Source organism: Poecilia reticulata, chromosome 18 (assembly GCF_904066995.2).
Source record: "Poecilia reticulata chromosome 18, P_reticulata-male-v2, whole genome shotgun sequence".
Lineage (NCBI taxonomy): Eukaryota > Metazoa > Chordata > Actinopteri > Cyprinodontiformes > Poeciliidae > Poecilia > Poecilia reticulata.
Window position 1 is genome coordinate 3,561,693 of NC_088847.1, and position 15,999 is coordinate 3,577,691.

The window sequence follows — 15,999 nt, forward strand, 5'->3', positions numbered from 1 at the left end:
GTCTTGGTGTTTTACTCAGGAAAACCGCCTGCGCGTGTTGATTGCATGCTTCGGGATCGGCGCGGTCGTGTTTGTGTGCGTGTTGACAGGAAATGGTTAGCCGGCGTGGTGAACGTTAAGCCGTCCCTACTGCCGTTTTGGTGTTTGTACGTGTGTGTGCATGTGCATGTGGTTGTAGTCTCGGCCCTTTGTGGCCATCTTTTTGTGGACAGGGTGATCAGAGTCCCCCGGTGGCATCACGGGGACGAGCAACTCAAGGAAATCAGGGCACTCTAAATTTGTCGCTGCAGCATAACCCACTTAATGAAAGAATACAAGCTCCTTTGCATGCACTCTCCCTCCGACTACTCACACTGACTGTGTGCATATTTTTCCTTCCTTAAACACACAGGCACATGCACCCATGTTGACAAGTGTTAACTGGGTAATATGGAAATCAGAAGGCGAAGAGCAGATGTTCAAATGAGTCAATGTTTTCAGTCGTCAAGCCTTTGCATGGGTGTTTTCCTTTGCAGATTGTGTAGCCTCTGCTCAGAAGCGCTCGGTCTGGATTATGTTGTTACGGTTTATGGAGGCAGTTGAGGGAATACCTCCAGCTAGCACATCCGAGACAGTGGAGGAAAGGATTTGCTTGCCCTTAGGCTGCGGTAGAGGTTGCAAGGTAGTTTAAACCCAGCTAAAGCCCCTGTACACTAGACATCTGAGAAAAGACTTTTTAAGCTTTTTATGTAGGTAAATAGCTACTCTAGGCAGATATATCATGAAATAAAGGGGCAGTCCAAAGAGAATGCATAAAAAATATGTAAGCATTAAAATAAGGGACATTTTAAAATGCTTCTAAAATGTATAAGAAAATGTAATTAATTTGGGGTGGGACAATTAACCTATTATTTGTAGTCTAAAACATGAGGACACTGTTATTCATGGAAGTTTTTTAAAAGAATATTATAGCTTAGCGATACAGTCTGCAAGAAAGGTACACAAAGTTAACATATTGGTATTAAGGCTTAGATGTATGCCTCACTTGCCAGAACATTGTGGTAAAATTAGATCAACATAGCCATTATAAACAGCAGTCTGCTGTAGGCAATATCTTTTATGTCCTAAAAATCAACTTTTACTTATAAAATAGAAACTGTATGACTGCTGTACAACAACAGAGTAAGCCAAGTTTACTGGGACCAAAACTGTATATCTAAAATCATCAAAAACCCACAAAAAGCAGAAGCTGAGGTTCACAATTACATTCTCAGTTCATATGTCAAACGAAACAAATATCTTACCTGAGCAGACATGGTTTTGAGATTAATCCTTTGACAAAATATCTTAGTACTTAAATGTTGACTAACCGGTGTAGAAGGCAATTGTTTTTCTTAGAACTGTTCATAAGAACCGAGAAGCTGGCAGTCAGCAGTCCCGTCTCTCTGCTTCTTCTCCATGAGGTATTGTTAGCTTTAGCATGCCCAAATATCTGAAATTCGTTCATTTTGTCATTTAGGAATGTTTAATTACTTTAATTTGTAGGCCTTTTTATAGCTACTACCATTTGTATCAGTTATTTATTTGACATTAGGGCCAATCTCTGTTTTCACAGTGTAATGAAGCAGGTAGCGTAGTTAGCAGCTAGCGTTTAAGGCTACCTCTTAGTCAAGCGTATTTTATGAACCATGTGAACTTCTTGAACACATAGTCGAACGTAGCAATTGCATACATTAACCATGATGAATTCCTTCATTTGCTACAAACTGAATGGGTACCATCAAGTTTGATGAGCCATTTGGTCGCCTCACCCTGTTTCTTATGAACCAGCTAGCTCTAGCTGCTGTGCGTCCTTGTGACTGTTATGCTAAATATGAAGTTTTGCTACTCACATGTACACTGGAGAAAGTGTTTTACAATTCCTCACCTCTGGTTTGCTATACAACTATCAATCCATACAGTCAAACAAAAACAACAAAAGCTACGCTAAAAATAAAACCAACCCAGAGGCAAGATGGGAAAAGTAGCTTGAACGGCAAAAGTAGGAATCTCAACAATGGAATTTTTATATATATATATATATAGCATACACACATATCACTGTGGGATGTGTGTGTGTGTGTGCGTGCGTGCGTGCATGCGTGTGTGGGTGCGTGTCACTAAAAATGACAAATATTGCACCCAAGTGTCAATTTTGGGGACTTTAAACGGATGTGTAACGAGATAAAATGTTTGCAGTCGAAGTTTCTTTTTAAATCTCTGTCTGATAGTCATATGCTTTTGTTTTTGAATTCATTAGTTAATCCAGTTAAATTGGGCATTCCTCAGGGAACAAACACAGGCTTGTGTTTTTTTTGTTTGTTTTTTTTTTTCTTTTGGGAGAGGGGTTGGGGGCGAGTACTGAGTTATTCTAGGTATGCACGCTGCCAGGCTCCATCTGCATCTGATTCCTTTTTCACCGCATATCCTCACACATCCCCTTTATCTTCAGAATATTAATGTGCTGCACTGTCAGAAGCCATTGTAAGGATTGCTCCTGAAATCTTTTTGCATGACTGCTTTCTTTTGTTTCATCAGGCTTAGTCTACCTCTACAAATTGTGTTAAATATGACATGATGTGGAGGGGCTGGGGAGTTTGAAGGGGTAAAAAAAAGTGAGTAAACGTAAAAGATAGGGACATGGGGAGGTATACAGTACACAGGCATATGGCAGTTGTTAAAAAAAGACCGCAATGGGAACCTTCGGCGAAGTGCTTTAGGGCTCTGAGAGAGACTTGTGAGGGCATGAGAGACATAGAGTGAGAGGGAACCAGAAGTGACAAAAAAGTAAAGAGGACAAGTGAGAAATGTAAATGGTAAGATGTGGAGAAAAAAAAGGGAGAGAAGGGAAAAAGTGAGAAGAGAGAGATGGGTGAATGAGGGAGGGAGGGAGAAAGTGCTAGAGGGGTGATATTTAATGTGATAAATGAGTTGTGACAGTCCGCCTCTAACCCCCTTCCAACCAGCAAGGAGGAGGACCACAGAAATAGAAAGCATTATGGGTAAAAGGGCATATACGCCATTATATATGTATATAGAAAGAAAAACGGTACTGTAGGAATGGAGAGTTCGGAGGGAAATCAGTGCCAGCAGAAGGACATTCATATAGATGGAGAAAGGGAAGGAGGCGAGTGGGGATGCATGCTTATAGCCTGTAGAAGCAGCGAGTGAGGCAAAGCAATTTGGGTAAAGGACACACAACATCATGGAGAGGGAAGAGAAGGAGAAATGCAGAGGAAGGAGGGGAAGGGAGGCAATGCAGCAGTGGGTTAATCATCTACTCTCCGAGTTTCTTAAAAATAACAAGCGGCAGAGGGGGAGAAATGAACGGCAAAGTGGAAGGAAGGAAAATGTACAGAAACCCCCACCCCCCAACGCCTGAATGTTTTACGTGTGCCCTTCCTTTAAGGGACAGCTAATTACGCCTTGTCATCACACAGCATGGAACGGTAGCAAGGATGTCGGAGGCTGGGCTTTTTCTTGCTTTGTGCTCGTATTAGGTGGTCGTTGGGAGCAATGGCGGCACTGGGCCATCTGCTGTGGTTTGCGGTCTATAGACTGGAAGGCAGAGGGTCCAGAAGACAATGACAACCACTGTAGTTCGTGTTGGTGGAGTGGAAGCCAGGGAGATGACTCATCGAGAGGAATGAAGAGGGGAGAGACAAAAGAGGGAGGGCCGGCGAGTTTTGACTAGGGGCAGGGGGGGGGGCATAAAAGTCGGGAGCGAGAAGTCGGGAGCCACCCCGATGGCGGAAGATCATTGTTTGATCTCTCAGTGAACTTGAAAAGCCTTCAACTCAACTTCATACTACTTCTTCTTCAACTCTTTTCTGATTTTCTTTCCCTTCATACCTTTGTCTTTTGTCTTGGTTTGTTACCATGGTGCTTGGTTTGTGGCCACAAGCCACAGAGTGATCAAATGTGGTAATGATGTCAATTCATTGCTATTGGGGGAATGCAGATTTGAATGAAATAATCGTCCGTTAGCAGACACATCCAATAATAACGCTGGGGTGGTCATCTGTAAAGTCTCTAACTTTTCTTTCTTTCCACATTTTCCTTCCAACCAGCAGTGAGGACCGCGAGATTCTCTCAGGAGCCGGCAGACCAGTCGGTGGTGCGGGGCCAGAGGGTGATCCTGTCCTGTGTTGTCTTCAACTACTCTGGCATTGTTCAGTGGACCAAAGATGGTCTGGCTCTGGGCATCGGAGAGGACCTTCGGGGTGAGACATCACACTTGGTCCTTAGGTCTTGCCTTCATGACACAAAGACAATTTCTGTTTTCAAACTACTTCTGATTTCTTTTAACTGAATCTGCTGAGGTTGCATCAAGTAAAGAACTCTCTTTTAACCCTTGTGCGTGCGAGGACTGAGGCAAATGATACAAGTTTTACGTGTGGGGTCGGTTGGACCCCATTTCGACATACAAGGGTTAAACTCACATCACGCACAAAGAGGACTAAACATTTTTCTTCTGCCAATATTTTGCTGAAAATGAAAGTTACTAAACTTGCCACCATGTTCACTGCATATCCTCACACATCCCCTTTATCTTCAGAATATTAATGTGCTGCACTGTCAGAAGAAATAGAAAGAAAAACGGTACTGTAGGAATGGAGAGTTCGGAGGGAAATCAGTGCCAGCAGAAGGACATTCATAGGCGGCATTATAGATGGAGAAAGGGAAGGAGGCGAGTGGGAATGCACTCGCGAGTGCATCCCCAATGTTAAGGGAACATTGGACATTCACCTATCAGTGGGACTTTTAGCTCTATGACAAAGAGCTCTAAAAGTCTTTGTCAGAGAGGGGTTTCAGTGGGTCCCAAGTTTTTCAAAGACAAGAAAAACTTAAGTAAATACAAAGATCTCCCAGTATCTTGGCAGACATTTTAAACCAGTAGTCTAACAGAACTAGGATTTTTTTTAGGCCCCGTCCATACAAAGATTATTTTAAGTGTATCCGCAAAGGTTTTTTGCGGAAACACCTAACACCTAATAGGCATTGGCAGGTTGCTCCAGAGTCTAGGAGCCTCTGCCCCAAAAGTTACCCGGTAACTTGGCCTTAGTGTCCTGACGGGATTATAAAAATTCAGCCATTGAACTGAGGTATTGGGGTGATTTAAAAACCAATAACATTTTAAAATCAACCTTCTAGTCAGTATGAGTGATATGTAGTGACGCTTACCAGTGAGAAGACAGACTACCGTGTTCTACACTAGTTACAGACAACATATTATCCATCCATTTTCAAGATTATAAGTGTGGCAAGGGCAAACAGAAAAATCTTAGCTTTGTTATTATTAAGTTGTAAAAAATGGCTGGTTATCCAGGATTTAATCTCCCTCAAACAGTCAGTGGTTTAACGTAACACCTGCGTTAAATCACGCAGGTGTTCGGTTAAATAACACCTGCGTGGTAACTTTATTGTACAATAAAGTTACTTTCATTACTTTATTGTACAATTGTCTCCAGTAAAGAAGCAGATATGGCTTTAGAAAACAGAAATCGCAGCAAGATAGTTTGGTTGCTCACCGTGTCAAGTTTAGAACTGAAGTACAGTTAAGCTAGTTTTCGTATCACTTTCAGACAGATTCTGAACCTAAGGTTAAAAAGAACAAAGAAACCAGCACACGCCAGAACTTGTTTCTGGATCACTGTTGTCCTGTGCATCACAACTAACTCACTCATAGTTACCCTTTCCTGAAAGAGTGCCTTTCAACAACATGCTACATTAATGTCAACAACTTACCTAGCTAAGCTATTAGCTTAAAGACTCATGCTAAGAAGTTGATTTACACCAACTCAAGTCCACTGTGAAAACCCCCAACCACGAAGGTATTAGTAGGAGAAAAAGAGGGAAAAAAATTTACAAATTCAACTTCTGCTTCTAATTCCAAAACGAAAGAGCAAGTCTTTTCTACAACTGATGAATTGCTTTGTGAAAAAAAAAATCCCAGTATGGAATACATTTTCCAACACTGTGGTTTCTTGTTTTATCTGACTAGCATTCCCCAACACTTAAATATTCGTTTTTCCGGTGCAGGAATGTCACCCAGAAGAATTTTTCCAAGTACTTAAAGTCAGATTTCAGAGATGTAACTTCACTCTTTTACTTACTCTGTATACCTTGAAATCTCAAAGAAGGGAAAACTAGCTGCGTTTTGTGAAACGGTTCCCTGCCAAAACTAAAGAAATGCAAGAGATAGTGAGCTAACTTTAATTAACTGCTGTTTCCCTAAATTCTTTATTATGAGAGATCATCAGATTACTCCTCGGTTCAATTTTCAAATATGAAACTGAAATCTAATTTTGTACAAATACAAGATCACTAATGTTTAAAATATAATACCTTCAGTTACAAAGGGCAGTTTTCGACTTTGGTTAGCTCATTAAGTGGTACAGCTGAAATCTTTTTACTTTGGGCTCTTTTACAATCCTAGTCTTCAAGGCCTGTCAGTGTGTCCTCCAATCACAATGCCTAGTCATGGATTTATTTACAGATGAAAATCTACTACCCTCCTTTACTCTGGTACTCCAGAGTAAAATGCAGTGGGAACAAATACTGTCAGACGTCATCTTACTAATAAATGATTGTAAATCCAGGTGTCCTGTGAAGTCTTCAGAGGTTTCCTTTTGTAGGTTAGCTCATCTTTTAAAAATGGAAAAAATATGACACAGCTGCAAGCCGACCAAAGCATGGGTGTCTACTTAAACTTGGTCATCCAGTAGATCCTTGATCAAAGAAACAGACCAGATGGCCACTGTAACGCTGTAGAAGCTGCAGAGACATGAAGCTCAGGTGAAATAATCTATTAACAGAACAATAATTAGGCATATGCTCCATAATTTGGTCTTTAAGAAAGTGCAGCAAGAAAAAGCCGATATTGAAATAATGGCATACATTCTCCTGATTGTAGTTTGCTACAAGTCACATGGGGCACACAGGAAATGTTGAAGAAAATGGCCAGGAGGCAATTCAGACTGAATCATTTGAGTCTCTTGCTGCAACTAAAGGTCCTCACATACTTAGGCATATTTCACTCCTCAAAGGTCTGCTCGAATTTTAGGTGAACTCAAAGCAGACACCCACCATACACATCCGTGCTTTGGTACATTCTTACGACCTCATAAGCGGTATAGCACAGAAAACTCTTTGCCACCAGGTTGTCTGACCTCCACCAGTAGGCAAGGAGAGGTGAAATGTCTAGCCCAAGAACACAATGACTGAGACTAACAAAGCAGGAGTTCGGAAGAGGAACCCACTGGTTACAGGATAAACTTCTACCTTCTTAGCCACTGTGCAGAGTTCAGCCTAAACAGTCTAGCAAGTTTTGTGTTCGACACAAGCAGCAATATTTTCCGTCCCCTAATCAATGGACGATGTTAGCTGTACCCTAACTGAACCATTGTTTTGGTATGTACTTGCAACTGAAGAGGGCCCTAGAATGGTGAATGGTACAATTGAAACAGAAAATAGTGTCCCTAACCGCATTGGTACATTGTCTTATCACTCAATGGAATCAGGGTATAAATGACAATCTGGCAAAAGGTTCTCCATCCAATCTGACTGTGGATCAATTATTTTGCAAAGAAGAATGACAAAACTTTCAGTTATTCTGTTCAAAGATAGTAGAGACACATCCCAAAGTGCTACTATTGGCGTTGAAGGCAGTTATAGCAGTGACTCAAAGATGTACTTCACCTTTTATACAGTAAAGAAAGGAAATAGTATCTATTCCATTTCAAAACAATGAAGCCGATGGAGCGTTAAGGATCTGAGATGTTTTATCTTCAACTGATAATGTTGAGATGTAGCATCTTCAACATTATGTTGTTACTAGTGTTAAACATGTGAAGCATAGGTAGCACTGCCATATATGAGAGGCCACATTAACTTTAGGTTAGGATAGTGTGACACTTCTTTTTGTATTTCCCACAGCAGATGATACCCCCTGTCACATTCTATTGTTCCAAAATGTGCACATCCTTAGCTGGATGCTAAATTTACCCAGCCTCAGTGTAAACGTTGGGTGGGAATTTTCTCCACTGCCTCCGGCACCGTTCTCAGTCCGTCAGTTCGGCTGAGCAGCATCACGCTGTCATCGTCTCTGTCAAAGCAGGCCGCCTCCGCTGCCGTTGCCCACCGAGGGGGAGCTAGCTAATAACCGGCTAACGTCCGGTATGCGTTCAGGGCGGCATACGTCGACTAACTCATGGAACACCACAGCTGTTTCTCTCTCTCCAGTGATTTTCCACTTTGATTTTTGTAGGACTTGGACCAAACTCCAGCAGAGTGATTCATCTGAGTTACAACACTGGTTCCAACTGAAAGAGGAGGGGGATGGAGGAGTTGCGCAGTTACAGATCAAAACATGTGGCCAGATGTGTAACTGATTATCCCACTGTTAGTGATATGCGGTTGCTGTGTGTTTGTTGGTGTTGTCTCCATGTCCGCTGCAGTTTTTCCTTCTCCACATCACCTCAGCGCAGTGGAACACCGCAAGGCGACTATTTGGGACTTTCTCCTCTAACTGTCAGGCTATTCCTGTGTGACCTCCTCCTCTCAGATCCCCTGTTCCTCCCTGTCCCCGCTGCTCTCCTTCACTCATCTGCCTTTGTTGCGCTGAGCCCTCTCTGATTCTTCTTTTAACTCGTCCGTCCCGTCACTCATCAGCCTCGCTCCTAATTCCTGCCCTCCTCCTCCTTACCCCTCCTTTTCTCTGTTTTCTATCACTTCGTCGCGTCATTACTGTAACGGCTGAAAGCTTCGAGGCAGAGCTTTGCGGAAACATGTGAACGAACACATGCCCTCTGTCCTTTCCACACGCTCCTACACATGCGACACCCTGCATGCAAATGTGTGCAGGAGAAAGGTGGCCAGAGTTGAGGAGAAGGGAGGTCAGGCGGGCAAAACTGCAACAGTGCGCTTCGTACGGCGATGCAAACTAACACATACTGCACCATGGAATAAAGTCGATTTAGGTCCTCTAAAACGCTCCTGTCATCATGCATTCAACCCCCCCAACCCTTTCTACTCGTGTGATGCTAGAGGAGTGCAGGGACGCCACCTAATGGTGAGAATGCACACCGGCTGCACAGCTGGAGCTGGGTTGGGGGAAGGGAAGATCTGTGTAGGTTTCTGTCTGAGTGAAACTCTGGTGGCTTTTAGGCTGAGGCTACAAAAGACTGACTTTTATCAGCGGCCATTAAACTTTTTTTACATTTATTTACCCTTTATTTAATCAAAGTAAGTTTCTTGAGAACAAATTATCACTTTCAACAACAACCTGTTCAGAAAACATTGAAACATCGTTTGATAGAAAATTGTACAGCAGAAAAAAATAAAGATTAGCTCTGTCAATCAATTTACACAAATTAAAAAAATTCTCGAAATGCCTAACTCTGTAAGTTTGAAATATAAATATCGCCCATATCAGAAACTGCCACTGAATGCACGTTTTCAAAACATGCTTAGGAAAATATTTTATTGCCTCAAACCTACATTTGAAGATTCTTAGTTTTCAAAGTTTTTATTTGGAGGAAGTCACATTGTTTTAAGCGGTAATTTAGAAATGTCCCTCTCCTATTGAACTTGGCATGGGACATTTTGAACTCAGAGAAGTAGATGTGAACACACGGGCTAGCGACGCATCACATGAAAGTTTAAAAAAGTGGCTGGATATAACGTTAACCTCTGTGTTTTCTTCCTACAAGTTGTCTCCCGTTAAAATCTTGGTGCCTGTGTGTTTGTGTGTGCTACAGCTTGGCCCCGGTACCGTGTGCTACGGGTCCAGGAGCTGGGTCAGTACAACTTGGAGATCCTGTCGGCTGACCTGTCCGACGACGCCCTGTACGAGTGCCAGGCCCCCGATGCTGCTCTGAGGTCCAGAAGGGCCAAACTCACCGTCCTGAGTGCGTCTCCGCTTCTGGCGTCTTCTGGAGACAACGCTCCACACATGGTTTGTGTTTCTAACGTCTTTCCCTCCGTTCCAGTCCCTCCAGATGACCCAGTAATCGACGGAGGACCGGAGGTGCTGCTGAACGCGGGGGAGTCCTACAACCTGACATGCGTGTCTCGCGGAGCTAAACCGCCTTCGATGGTTGAGTGGATGAAAGATGGGCTGCCGATAGAGGGTGCTGTCAGTACCACTGTAAGTTTCACCACGCTCTTTAAGGGTGCATTCACATCAGCCCTGTTTAGTCCACTTTAGTTGATCTGTAGTTCGTTTGCCTGGAAAGTCTGGTTCGTTTGGGGAGGTGTGTATACACAATCAAACCGATGTACACTCTGGTCCACCTGAAACCCTAGATCTCGGTTTGGGTGAAGTGAACTCTGGCATGGTTTGAATGCATACATGAATAGTAAGCGTATTGGAGATAACTCCAAAAGCAGGAAGCCAACTATTCTGGGTAAAAACAGCCGAAACAAAAGCAGGAGTCCAGTGCTAGTGGGAGAAATGCCTTTTGACCTTTTACCATGGACAAGAGAAATCCTACAACCACTAAAATCTCCACCGCATTTTTGTCTATGTTTTGTGAAGAAGGAAGGTGTGCTCAGTGCCTTCTTTGTGGTTTTTTTTTTGCCATTTGCTTTAGGGGTTCATAATGTAGTGCCAACTTGGGACATTAAAGGTGTTCTCCCACCTGATAATTGTGTGCTCTCTTTCACTCTGCACTATGTCAAACAAACCAAACTCTTTGAGTAACCTGTTCACTTCCTCGCCTGCGGCGGTGCTGCACCAAAAACCACTGAAAGAAACAACACAAAACCCTCTGAACAAGACATGAGCGCAACTTGCTTCTCATGGGGTGGGGTCAGATTTTACATTTTGTAGGATTTCTCTTTTGTCTCTTTTGTTTTTGTGGCAAAAGAGAAATCAGGACAGTCCTCCTGGTAGAACGACACTCACATGTATATTTTGGTTTCCAGAATACTTGAGAAGGTCCTCGCTGCAGCAAAAAGAAAGGGGCGGGGACGGACCACTGTCAGCCTCATACCTTATTTGGAAATGGGACCATTGCACTTATCCGCGGCCTCCCGTTTTTATTTTCTTTTGAAATATGTGATATATCTTCACCTTTAGGAAGTATTTTCACTCTCAGAATGTATTTGAACTTCAATCTTTTATTTACTTAAGCGCAGCTCACATTTTTTAACAAATTCTGTAACTTTCGGTGTACTTCTAAATCTGCTCCTTAGTCGCATCTTTTCGGGCCTACTACTGCCTCTAGTAGCCTGGCGGTGGTAAAACAACTAACATAATCACGTTACTAAATCAGAATACCACAACGTCTTTATTTACTATTAATTTCAGCATTACTGGCACCGTAAAAGATAAATTATCTCATAAAACACCATATTTTTTCACTTTCTTAAGGATGTAGAGCTAATTAAATGACATTAAATTACAATGCTTTTAAACATTATGAATAATATCTATATATCTCCATCAATTATAGGAGGAAGAAAAGAAATAAAGAGACATGAAAAACAACATGATTACTATAATAAAAAATACCATTTGCAATATATACGTAAGAAATTTAATTCAGCAAAAGTCAATAACAAACAAATTAGGAATAACAACCCAGGTTGTTAAACAGATACAAGCAAAAAAAAATCACATTTTTGTTTTCACGGTGCCATGTGTGTTATACTGAGATACCATTTATAGTAGAGTCTTATATATAGAGTCTACAATTTGTGAATAGAGCAAAACACTTACACATTTACCACAGCACGCTATAGGTAAATGTTATTTAGTTTGGTTAAGAATAATTATTGCACTGTCAATAAATAACTTCTAATAGATGTTCTTAGTTCCTAAAGGATCACTTTAACACCTTCATGAGCTCAGAGGGTCAAACTGATAAATAATGAGGATGGATGCTCTCTGCTAGAATATTTCTTGCTGTCTTTCATGTTCTTTCAGCAAACAGTTGAGACAGAGTTGTTTTTGGTTTCACCACTATTTACCTGTTGTTATACCTGCCATTCAAAGTATTCTTAAAAGATTGTCTGTTAATCTGCAGCTCATGTGACCAAATCAGCTGAGGAGATGAAAAGTTAAAACTTGAGTTAAAATGTTGTTTTAACTTGAGTTAAGTTAAAACTCTAGTTAGAATGTTAAGTTTTAACATTTTAACACAACCTCAAGTTGGGTAACCCCAAGGTCTTCTTAAAAGGTAGAGTCTCTGAGAACAGTTCTTAAATATATAGTCAGTGTTTTCAGCAAAGTTGAGCTGACTGTCCAGGAATAACACAAGGAATTTAAAATTTGCCACAGTTTCAACAGGTTGGCCATCAAGTGAAACTGGAATCACTTTCAGGTCTTGTTTATGTCATTTAATTAGCTCTACTTCCTTAAGAATATGGAAAGGTATGTTCTTTTGTTAGGGAATTTATCTTTTACTGTTCCAGTAATCCATCCATCCATTTTCTGCCGCTTATCCGGAGTCGGGTCGCGGGGGCAGCAGCTTCAGAAGGGAGACCCAGACTTCCCTCTCCCCAGCCACTTCCAGTAATGCCAAAGTTTATAATAAATAATAAAGACTTTGGTATTCTGATTTGGTAATGTCATTAGATTAGTTGTCTTACCACCCCCACGCCACAAGAGGCAGCAGTAAACCCCGAAAAGATGCGACTAAGAAGCAGATTTAGAAGTACACCGAAAACTACAGAATTTGTTAAAAACTGTGAGCTGCGCTTAAGTAAATAAAAGATTGAAGTTCAAATACATCCTGAGAGTGAAACTCCTTCCTAAAGGTTAAGATATATCACAGATTTAAAAAGAAAATAAAAACGGGAGACCGCGGATAATACAGGAAATAGCGCCCCCTTCACTTCCGGATTGCAATGGTCCCATTTCCAAATAAGATATGAGGCTGACAGTGGTCCGTCCCCGCCCCTTTCTGTTTGCTGCAGCGAGGTGTACTTGGAATACTTTGCATTCTGGTATTTATCCAGAATGCCCAGCGTTGTAGTGCATTTCCTGTTTTTGGAGCGATCTCCGGTTTGTTTGACAACACACATTCGAACCACACCAGGGTTCATTTCAACCAAACTCGGTCCGAGGTTTGTAGGCTCACCAGAGTGTATCCGAATTCGTTTGTGCATTCACAACTCCCCAAACAAGGCAGACCTTCTAGATAAATGAACTAAAGTTTGATTAAAGTGAATTAAACAGGTCTGGTGTGAGTGCTCAGTTGGACTCAGGAATGTGGTCAAGCATTCTCTAGGTGTTTTCACTGGGTGTCTGCTCTCTAGGAGGTGCTTTCAGACAGAAAGAGGGTGACCACGCGGAGCTACCTTCCCATCCACCCCATTGACACTGACACTGGGAGGAACTACAGCTGTGTGGCCACCAACCAGGCCGCTCCCTCTGGCAAGAGCACAACCGTCACCCTTAATGTGCACCGTAAGTCCTGCTGCTGTCACCACCAGGCAGCAAATTGAAATAAATCCAAAAGTATCCATACTTCTTGAATTTTCTCACATCTTCACACGTCATAGGCACTAATTTCACTACTTTAACTGAAGACTGTGACATCATCACTGCTAACCCACCTTGTTGGCTTTTGCTTTTCCACTTTAAATCTCTGCCTGGACATATTGCTGGAAATCATCTGGGATTTGGGGTTGTAACTTTTAAGATGCTATCTAATCAGCCAATCCCAGTTGTAAAGACTACTCCTTGTTGCCATGGTGACATGTCATAATTACTGTCTGAACTTTGGAAAAAAGTACAAGCAAAGATTCTTCCAGCTGCACCGCATCCAATAGCAGAGGTCACAATTATCCAAACGTGTAATGCCTCAACTAAAAAACTATGAAAAATCCAGAATTAAAACAAATTAGGACTAACTAGTCCAACATGCTGCCACCATGGCAACCAGAGCATCATAACTTTAAGTAGAGTGTGTAACATCTGCCACCAGATGAAGGGCTTTAAGGATGTTAGTAACTAATGCATGAAAAAGCATCCTGCATCAGATAATCCTCTGAACTGCCATGCAGCTGTAGACTCCATGTCCCAAGAGTCTCTGTTCTTCGTTTCAGATCCACCAACAGTGACCCTGTCCATCGAACCGCGCTCTGTCCTAGAAGGGGACCGAGTCACCTTCACCTGCCAGGCTCATGCCAACCCTCCTATTATGGGCTACAGGTCTGCTTCAGCCTCTTTCCTTTGCAACACAAGCTAATGCAGCTGAGCCCATAATTATTCAGACACATGGAAGATTTCCATTTAAACCTACTTTGTTTGAATCAAGAAGTTGGTTTCTGATGTCAGCATTTAACTTTTTGGCATCACTACAATCAAACTCTGCCTGTAACTGCTGAGAAGCTTTTTTACTCTCCGTGTAAACGAGAACATCATTTAAAAGTAAAATACAACAATTGAAACCAGAAGTTTAAATGCACTGAGACAACTTTTTTTCTCACTATCTGAATTTCAATCTAACTGAGCTTCTCTTGTTTCATGTCAGTTGGAATTACCAAAATTATTTCTGCTTGCTAAATTCTACAATAATGAGAGAAATAATATGTTAAATCTATTTATAAATGTCTTCTAAATCAGAAGTTTACATTCAGGAGTAATGGGTGGAAAACCAAGAAATTTCTTATAGGTTAACCAGTAGGTTAATTAACACACTTAGGCTAATTAGAAACTCACCTGTGGATGTATTGTAAGGCTGTGAGAAGCTTCTTTAAGGAAACCTAATATGTTTGACCCAAATCATGCAACTCAAAGACAAAGCTACTAAATACTGAGGAAATGTATGTAAACTGCTGGTGTTGAAGACATTAACAAATAAATCTGACTTATTATTGTAGCATTTAGCAAGTATAAATAATTTTTGATAAGTTTTGTCTGGTGTAACTTCAGACAATGAGAAAAGAAGGTGGATATGTCTTTTTATCCAGTTTATGTAAACCTCTGGTTTCAACTGTGCTATAGTGACCAACTAATGAACAGATGAAATCGGTGAAAATGGACAGAGATTCCTCTATATGTATCAAATCAATCAATCAAATTTTATTTGTATAGCACATTTCAGCAGCGAGGCATTTCAAAGTGCTTTACATCATTAAACACAAAAGCACAGAATCATGTAACATTGAATAAATAATCAAAAACATTCAATTTTCCACCGATCGAAGTTTGAAGTTCGAATTGTCCCCATTTCTTCCTACATTATGATGGTGACATCATAATGTAGAGCGGGTTGGGGTTCAAATCCCAACCCGGGTTGTTGTTTATGTTCCATAAGCAACTCTAAACAGGTGGGTTTTAAGTCGAGATTTAAAGGCACTCAGTGTTTCAGCTGTTTTACAGTTTTCTGGAAGTTTGTTCCAAATTTGTGGTGCGTAGAAGCTGAATGCTGCTTCTCCTCGTTTGGTTCTGGTCCTGGGAATGCAGAGCAGACCAGAACCAGAAGACCTGAGGGGTCTAGACAGTTGGTACAACAACAGCAGATCTTTAATATATTGTGGTGCTAAACCGTTCAGTGATTTATAAACTAACAACAGTATTTTAAAGTCTATTCTCTTGAGATACAGGGAGCCAGTGTAGGGACTTTAAAACTGGTGTTATGTGCTCTATCTTCCCGGTTTTAGTGAGAACCCGAGCAGCAGCTTCTGGATCAGCTGCAGCTGTTTGATTGATTTATTAGTCAGACCTGTGAAGACGCTGTTGCAATAATCAATGCGACTAAAGATAAACGCATCGATGAGTTTCTCTAGATCTCGAAGAGGCATCAGTCCTCTAATCCTGGAGATGTTCTTCAGGTGATAGAAGGCCGACTTTATGACTGTCTTAATGTGGCTCTGAAGGTTCAGGTCAGAGTCCATCACTACTCCCAGGTTTTGGGCTGATCGCTGGTTTTTAGTTGTAATAACTGAAGCTGTGCGTTGATTCTGGTTCGCTCCTCTTTAGGTCCAAAGATAATAACTTCAGTTTTGTTTCAGTTCAGCTGGAGA

At 41.5% G+C, this 15,999-nt stretch overlaps 1 protein-coding gene across 3 annotated transcripts in view; it reads left to right on the forward strand.

The window, feature by feature from the left end:
* kirrel1a (kirre like nephrin family adhesion molecule 1a) overlaps positions 1-15,999 on the forward strand; it is a 45,982-nt gene that overhangs the window by 17,825 nt on the left and 12,158 nt on the right. For 2 of the 3 annotated variants that reach the window (XM_008435032.3, XM_008435033.3), the window contains exons 2-6: positions 4,089-4,241; positions 9,780-9,929; positions 10,011-10,168; positions 13,285-13,435; positions 14,077-14,182. In XM_008435032.3, coding sequence (XP_008433254.1) covers positions 4,089-4,241; positions 9,780-9,929; positions 10,011-10,168; positions 13,285-13,435; positions 14,077-14,182 — 718 coding nt within the window. The remainder of the gene's footprint in view (positions 1-4,088; positions 4,242-9,779; positions 9,930-10,010; positions 10,169-13,284; positions 13,436-14,076; positions 14,183-15,999) is intronic. The other variant, XM_017310556.2, reaches the window with a different exon arrangement.